We start from the raw sequence: 8,552 nt of genomic DNA, 5'->3' as shown, positions 1-8,552 counted from the left end.
ATATATATATATAGTGTGTGTGTGTGTGTGTGTGTACATATGCGTGTGTGTGTGTGTGTGTGTGTGTGTGTGTGTCAGTCTTTTTTGACGCCTCAACTATATCTTTTTATCGTAATATTGACTAAAAGTAAAGCATACATCCGGATTGTAAATTAGCTTTCTCAATTTCATTTGAATTGAGTTACATATGAGATCTATAGAGAGTGTGGCACGCCATTAATGAATTATTACCAATGTTAATAAAAAAAATATCCAAGTTTCTTCATAGATCACACTATGTCTAATATGTATTTCGAGTATACCGTTGCTATCAAACACACAAATTCTCTCTGAGTCGTCTGAAACCAGTGACTAATGGCGGTTTAGTCGGCGTCTTCTCTAGATCTTGAAGAGTCTCCATAAATACGACGCCGCATACAAAAGCTCCGAGTGCGGTCAGGAAGATTGCGAAAACGACTAGCATGCGGCCCTTATTTAAGTACAATTCTGGATCTCTGAGCAATACGTTTTGCAGGAGACAGATACCTGGTAGGATGAAAATAAACATCGCGGACAACGATCCTAATAAGTTGATGATTGGTGAGATGTCTGGCACCAGAATAGCGATGGCTAACGACAGGATGAACCAAATCAACGTGATAATCACACGGATGCCAATTCGATCGAAACTCACATTGAAGATACTGAGAAGCGCGTCTCGGCCGCAATATAATACGATGGGATAGGTTGTAAAGTTTTTGATCGCGATTGCAATTATCGCTACAGTCACGACGGCACTCTTATCGGTATAGCCTTGCAGGATATCGCTTGGGACTTTGCCGCTACCGAACGTGGTGTAACCAAAATAACCGACGACACTGTACGTGCCGTAACATATCAGCATGCTGACGATGGCACACAGAGTGAACTTGCATAAATTACGATCCTTCATGCAGGCATAAGTCGGTATCGCTGTCATGTGACTCTGTAAAATATGCATACCTGTACATATGATTTAAATAATTTATGTGAGAGCGATTTAATAAAGATTACATTAAATTATTATTATATAAAGCATATAATGATTATACTGTTAATATAATATTTAATGTATAAAATATTAAATTCGTATTTAATCGAATAAAACATAGATTAAGAATTCGTACTTGATAAGCGAAGCAAACGATGGGTATTATCTGTAGAATTTCGTATCCATTATTTGGCCAGATTTTTATGGGTGATACAGTGTTGTTCTGCTCCCCGAAGCTTTTATAAATAATTAACCATACAACATAAATGATGGTTATACAACCAATGGAACTTGCATAACTTAGAATGTCCAGTCTTTTAAAAAAGCACAGTGGCAGTATAAATATACTGCAAGATAAAGCTGTCACGAATGGCCTGGATAAATACCTAAAAAATTAAATTTTTAAAATAAAGACAATCTGATGAGTTATATTTCTTTTTTTTTATAATTACCACGTATGACAATAATCAAGACCATAATATGTGGCAAACACTCTATCGAACTGATCACCAACGATTATCAGAAACGTTAAGCAACAACCGAAGCTGTAAACAGCTACGCAGATTCCGCAGAAAGCAAGTGACTTGGATCCACATAATCCAGCGAATGTATCTTGCATTGTATCGGTGCCTGTACTATTGCTACAACTGGCCAGTATCACCAAAGAAGCTGTGATAAATACAAGCAAGACAAGTTGAGCCACGGTACAAGTCCCTATCCCGCCAGCCTTATCGAAGGCCTGTGGGAAATTCAACAATCCAGCTCCCAATGTAGTGTTCACGATCAAAAAGATTGTTCCCAAGACGCCAGCACCTAACGTAACGTATAATAACAGATTGTCCAACAAATTTCTTTTCATTAACTTTCATTCTGTATGTACGTTTAAATCTGTAATCTTGATATATCTCGAATATAAATCAGATAAATCTTCAAGACACTCTCTTTAAATTATTTAGTTTATATAGAAAATTTCATCTAAATCAATTAAAAGTAGAAAAAAGATAAAGATTGAGTGAGCAATATTATTTGATATTATATTTGATAATATTATTGATCATTCGAAGGTTGTACTTGTGCAATATATTACGTCAATTAAAAATCAAATATATGTGTACATATTAAGTATGGGAAAAAGTTCGTGGCGTTTTTCCCGTTAGATGGCATTAAAAAACGCCACGAACTTTTTCCCACACCTAATATAATAGCACAATCTAATTTGCCTCATACATGCATATATTGTATTAACAACAATCTATTGTATATATTAATAACTGAAAACAAAAAACATAATAATTGTTCGTAATTGTGATATTAATTAACTGAATTAATATTTATTACTATACATGTTTAAAAAAGTGGTTTTCTTCGTATATTATTTATTTTATTATTATTTTGATAATTATTAATTTTATAGCAATTTTTATGACTTAACATTTCCAATTAAAGCTGGCGTGTATATAAGACGATTCGAAACGGGCATTGATAATGTATTTGAGAACTGATAGATGATACATTTAATGAAGCGTTTAAAAACTACAGTTCGTATTGTGTAATATAATGTTTCACTGTTACAAATTCGAATAATACATCTATTATTTAATTTATCATTCTTTATTTGATACTTTAATCCTTTACAATGTGAAATCTTATATATTTTATGCATGTGTATTTAGTTGAAAAAATGCTTTTGTTGCTAAAATGTTCACGAATGAATACTGTGGATGAGTGAACGTAATATATTTTCACCGTATATTTCCGCATTAAATATGACTTAAGTTGTACATCGAGTAGAAAATAATCATATTAAACACAAAGTAAAGATTTGAATAGTTAGAGGAAAGCCCCCTATTATGAGACAGCGGCATTTTCCGCTAAACTAATAAACGCTATCTATTGGTTCCGCCATAAATTTATTGCTCTTGGATTAAAAACTATTTAATGGAAAATTCATTATTAGATCGTGTCTGTAATTGTTACAAAAAAAGATTTTAGAATTTGGATATCTTAAAGTTTCATTGAAATAAGCCTTTAAACCTTGTTTATTATACAATACTTTATTATACAATATTTAATAAGTAAATATTTGACAATAAATTCTTCATGTGATGATAGAGTAAGATTGTATTATAGAAAAATACGTGATATGGGTTGAATTGCTTAATTATAAAAATTGATGATCGTAAAAGGCATGGAAATCATAATATGAGATATCCAATAAAGAAAAATATTTTTAATATGAAATAATTCCTGTATCATAGTGAAAATCGTTGCTGAAATATAATTATTGTACAATAATAAAAAGGATAATCGGAATAAACATCGAGTGCCTGTTTCCGGTGGTCCCAATTACATGAAGACGAGTCCTAGATACAATGCATCGCATACTCATTTAGCGTGCACATTGGTTTGTATTTTAGAAACATTAAATAAAGTTTTTTAATTGCAATACTGATATACTTTGCGTTTTATTATCGCTTTCTCGGGTTTTATTATCGACATCTCAAATTAGGAGCACAATTTTGCTTACTTTTCTTTAATTTATAAAAAAAACAAAATTTTACATAACATTATCTTAAAGCTTATTAAATTCTCTTCAAAATGACCTATTATTTTTTTAAATTTTTTATCCATAGATTTCTAGCATTTACTTAAAATGAACTCGATATCTCATAATAAGGGTCTTTCCTCTACATTTAATAGTAACATTTTGAGTGCCATCGTATTTGGGTGACGCGTTAAATTCACAAGAGTTTCATCATTCATTTGTGGATAGTTTTATTTGCCTGATTAAGAATATTAACAATGAATATTTAAGATATTTATAAAGAAACAATACAAGTTGTATTGAAACATAAAAAATACAAAAGGTATTAAAAGAATATATTTTAGCGAAATCAGCTTAGCAGCCAAAATGTTAACAAATTGAGTAACGATACAATGCAGAACTATCTTATCAAAAATGAATACTTTGATATTAGTCAATCACATAGAGTGTAAAATAGATTTGGGTTATACAGCAATTATATATACATACATATATACTGGACCACAAAATTAACGCGTAATTAAAGTTATACCAAAATTTAGCATAACTTCAAATAAACATAACTCTGCGAAAAATTATTGTATATGAAAGTTTTTTTGCACTTTTTCAAAGATAGAGGCTTTACTTGAAGAAATTAGTTGTGATTCGAATCTTTTGGCACCTTTTAAGAAGTAAGTACATGTTTCGTCAATTGCATTACTTTAACACATTGTAGAATACATTTTTCTCACAAATATCATGGCATCATCATATTTTGGACTTTTTCTTAGAAATTAAAAAAAAGTTTGTACGATTTTTTTCACGGAATTACAGCATGTCGAAATTACTTATGCATTTTTGTTTGCAGTTACTGTCAACATTATCCAACACACCAAGATTACTAGTCGGATTTTGATTCAATCTTTCAAAAAAGCAGTGATTTGCGCACATTAAATTTCATTAAAAGTATTGTTACGATTTTGTTTTCCGAATGAACAATATAATACAGTGATTATGTGAACTTGTAAAGAGTATTGTACATAATGAAGTAACTTCATAATACAATACCCACTTATTTCAGTTTGAAATTATTTAAGATGGTGACACAAATATTTTTTCCTCTTTAACGGATTTGATAATCCTATTCCAGGATTAATGTATACGCATTAATATGTGCTTGTGAGTTTATGCCGAGATAAAAGCTTTGCACTTACAAAATTATGGTCCGCGAAGGTAAAATACAAAAATTTTATAGAACATAATTTCTTTTTAAAGGGGAAAATTTGTAGTTTTTACAACAGAAAATTTGTATTTTTAGAGCAGAAAATTTAGATTTATAAAACAAAGAATTTGTAATTCTCTATTATTGTCGACAGATTTCCTAACCTGAATAGTAACACCGACGAGATATGCTATTAAAGATCGGCAATCATCGTTAAACGTCGGCAAATTTTCGTGACTACCAATGAGGATAAATGAAGAACGATAACAAATTAATAAAAATTTATGATTATTAACATATTTCGATAATACATTCGTGATTTTCGATTACATAAATGTTGTATAAATAAGTATGCATACTATTAATAATTAATTAATATTAAAAAATTAATATAAATAAGTATGCATACTATAATATCTTACATATTACCGAAAAATTACAATTTTTTTCTCTGCAATTATTATCTCTATTGATAATCAAACTCGGATGACAACATTAAATTAATCACAATTTTAAAGAAAAATCGAGTATTATTAAGTTTTAAACATATATACATGTCTATGAAACTAATAAACCACGAAATTAGTACCGCATTATTAGTTTCTTACTCTCAATCTTAAAATTTAAATATTAACAGCCACACAAATTTCCATAAGCGCCGACTGTCTTTAATAGTATTTCATTCGGTGATAGTAGGCAATTTTAACGCTTAATATCTCCTTCGCAGATCGCAGTCCCGCACATTTTTCTGCTACATTTTTTTTCATTTTACGCAAAAATGCGTCGAATGAGCTTAATTACATCAAAATCGAAAGTGAGGCAGTGCTTGTAAAAAATTACCACGTAAATAACAGTTATTGTTGAATGAAAATAAAATGTTTTCTCGAAATAGTCTACTAATGTTTCGGCAATGTTGTAACATCGTAATGCATTACCTCTTGGAGTTTCATTGTTACGCACGTGCGAAAGATTCGGTCTAGTTGACGGAAACAGATTGTCGGGAAAAAGCGGCTCGAGATCGTTCACAAGATGATCCATTCCTAACGTGATTTTTTAACTGTGACTAATTCAAGTGACTATGATGCTTTGTTTTGTGCTTCTCCTTCTTCTTTTCTCCACTTTCTGATGAATGCAAAGTCCATGAATGCTTCATCAGCTTCACCACGCTTCATGCCTTCACGGAGTAAAGGTCCGGATATCCATTCACAGAGGAAAACTTTAGAGAGGCCATGCCGGTTTTTTTCCTGTTACCTTCGCTCATATACTACCGCCATCCATTTTCAATTTGAGAACTACGTGACTATATACATTTTCTGACACTATCGATAAAATTGTATCATCGAAAGTAGATGTGATTCGTATCTGTAATAAATCGTCAGGCCAGAAAAGTGCCATCCATAGGATGTATAGTTTAACGCTTGGGTCCTGGGAACGAAAAAATTTTAATTTCGCATCTCCTGCATATATAAATAAAAATTGTTGAATTTTAATAAACGAAATTGAAAATTCAAACAGATTAATTTAGTGAATTTTAACTTATAACATCTCATAAAATTACGAAGATTCTTTATACAAAGTTCAGTTTTTACCAAACATAATTATTATAATATAACTCTTTTATTTTAGAATAAGACGTGATTGATGATTCTGTCATTCACATCTTATTCTAAATTTTAAATACCCAGCAAACAAGAATGGATTAAAATGAATTGAAATTTTTATCTTATCCGAACGCGTATTTTAAATAGCGATTTTAGGATTTAATTGGATTTAATTAGATTCAACAGGATGCAATTGAATTGAAAAATTGCATTTCCTATTCAAAATTTTGAATTGATCAGTATTCACAATGTGTTTGTGTGTCGCATAGAAGAAGCTAATATTATTTTTAGATTGAAAGGCAGTGCCTTAAAGATGTGCCCCATGCGATTCTTATAAAGAATGTTTTGAAATGAATAAAAATGCATTCAGTATTGAAAAGCATTCATTTTAACATTCATGAATCAATATTTCTGAAAATCTGAATATATCTCAAATCATTTCAATCCATTTTCGTTTGCTGGGCAGTATTTCTAACAGTATTTCTAACTTATATCTCATTTAATATTACAAATTTTAAAAAACGTATTAGTTTTATACCGACAATTTTATATTTTAAATAAGTTTCTGAAAATTATTTTATATATTTTATTTTAAATAAGTCGTAACAGTTATTTTACCGAGTAATGATCGGCATTATACGTAAGATTAAAGAAACACAGGATAATTTACAGTAGTGTCACAAATTAATTTTTTAGCTGAAAAATTAAATAATAATTAATAAAATATGTAATACTTTTAACGATAGCTGTATTGAGCGCAAATTGTTTCTTAATATTGTTTCACAATATTAAGAAAATTTACATATAAGTATATGGAAAGCCATGGACCGTCAAAACAAACACTTCATCTCCGGCGTCGGAGGAGTGAACTGTAGAAAATAGCGTGATCAGATTGGTCGGTGACGTGAACGTGAAGGTAATGAGGTAATTAAATGGTATTTTGACTGGCTTGGTCCATGGCTGCTCACGCGCGGAATGACTCTGTCCATAGTTGGAAAAGAGTAAGGGTGTCGACATAAATGAATATCGTGGCATTAAGAAATATCGGGCCTGAGGCATTTTTTTCGTAACGGGAGAGAGAAAAGGTGCGATATGAATAGCAGTTTATTAGTTTTGTAGGTCATTTTTTGCTGCAGTGAAACAATGTCTCCGGTGTATTGACGTTTTAACGAAAGGAACTTTTTAATTATTATTTATGAAGAATTTTACGAGAATTTTCGGGAGACTCATTCTTTCATTAGGAGGAAAGAGTTCCGGACTTGCGGAAGAATTATAATTAAATATTTTTTTTGATATTCTGGTGGAACAGTCATGATCGGCGCATATCCGGTGGCGTTGACTCCCGAGCGTCCGTTGCTAACATTTTTTTTGATGGAATCGTGTAGAATTAGTAATGATTCGCGCTCATCCGATGTTCCTGACCCTCTGAGACCTACGTTCAAAAGTTAGCTATATTGAACTTGGCCAAGTCGTAAATTTTAAACGGTTAGAGATAGTTGGCGTCAACTGACAAAATGTAGCCCTTGAGTAATTCCCAACGCAACATCGACCGGAAGTCCGTGGCGACCACGAGTGGTGAAAAAAATACTAAAATTTTTCCAGAATCGAATGGAAAGAGTCATGACACTAATACGTGAAATTTTTTTCCACTTCCGTTCAGGAAGTCGCCATTATTTCAAACCGTTGGTAATAGAGATTCTGGGCCTGAGGGCATTGTTGTTCCTTTTAAAAAGACGCATAGATTCCTATTTGGACAATGTCTATCTCTTTTCGATTATGGGTATTTCAAAAATTACTGTAGGATTCAACATTTTGAAAAAACAATAAAAATTTGTCAATATCAACCGACTCAGGAGGTCGAGAAACACACTTTGAACCTATAAATTTGAGACTAAATCTTTGAAAATTTTTGGGGGCGAAAAAGTTGGGACGAAAAAGTTGGGACGAAAATGTAAGGTCGGGTCAGGTCGTGTCGGGTCGGGTCCGGTCGGGTTAGGTTAGGTTAGGTTAGGTTTAGGTTAGGTTAGGTTGGGTTGGGTTGGGTTAGGTTAGGTTCGGTTAGGTTAGGTTTAGGTTAGGTTAGGTTGGGTTGGGTTAGGTTAGGTTAGGTTAGGTTAGGTTTAGGTTAGGTTTGGTTAGGTTAGGTTAGGTTAGGTTAGGTTAGGTTGGGTTAGGTTAGGTTGGGTTAGGTTAGGT

General features: G+C 31.9%; 1 protein-coding gene across 1 annotated transcript; it reads right to left on the bottom strand.

Annotated features, from left to right (window-relative positions):
* Positions 1–24: 24 nt before the first annotated feature.
* Positions 25–5,958, bottom strand: LOC108693660 (putative sodium-coupled neutral amino acid transporter 7). The gene is made up of 4 exons (XM_018202707.1): positions 5,691–5,958; positions 1,462–1,822; positions 1,146–1,395; positions 25–964 (listed from the first exon to the last, which is right to left on the bottom strand). The coding sequence occupies exons 1-4, from the start codon at positions 5,791–5,793 to the stop codon at positions 311–313; spliced, it is 1,368 nt and encodes a 455-aa protein (XP_018058196.1). The 5' UTR covers positions 5,794–5,958; the 3' UTR covers positions 25–310.
* Between the last annotated feature and the right edge of the window lie 2,594 nt (positions 5,959–8,552).

The sequence above is a fragment of the Atta colombica genome, unplaced genomic scaffold (genome assembly GCF_001594045.1).
Source record: "Atta colombica isolate Treedump-2 unplaced genomic scaffold, Acol1.0 scaffold96, whole genome shotgun sequence".
Taxonomy (NCBI): domain Eukaryota; kingdom Metazoa; phylum Arthropoda; class Insecta; order Hymenoptera; family Formicidae; genus Atta; species Atta colombica.
This window is presented reverse-complemented; position numbering and strand designations above follow the sequence as displayed.

What these genes read in the sequence shown, in the direction of transcription:
- LOC108693660 (XM_018202707.1), bottom strand. Translation starts at nt 5,793, where the DNA reads ATGGATCATCTTGTGAACGATCTCGAGCCGCTTTTTCCCGACAATCTG. An exon ending in CTTGATTATTGTCATACGTG is followed by an intron (nt 1,396 to 1,461) that starts GTAATTATAAAA and finishes TTAATTTTTTAG; the next exon opens with GTATTTATCCAGGCCATTCG. An exon ending in TCGTTTGCTTCGCTTATCAA is followed by an intron (nt 965 to 1,145) that starts GTACGAATTCTT and finishes CATATTTTACAG; the next exon opens with AGTCACATGACAGCGATACC.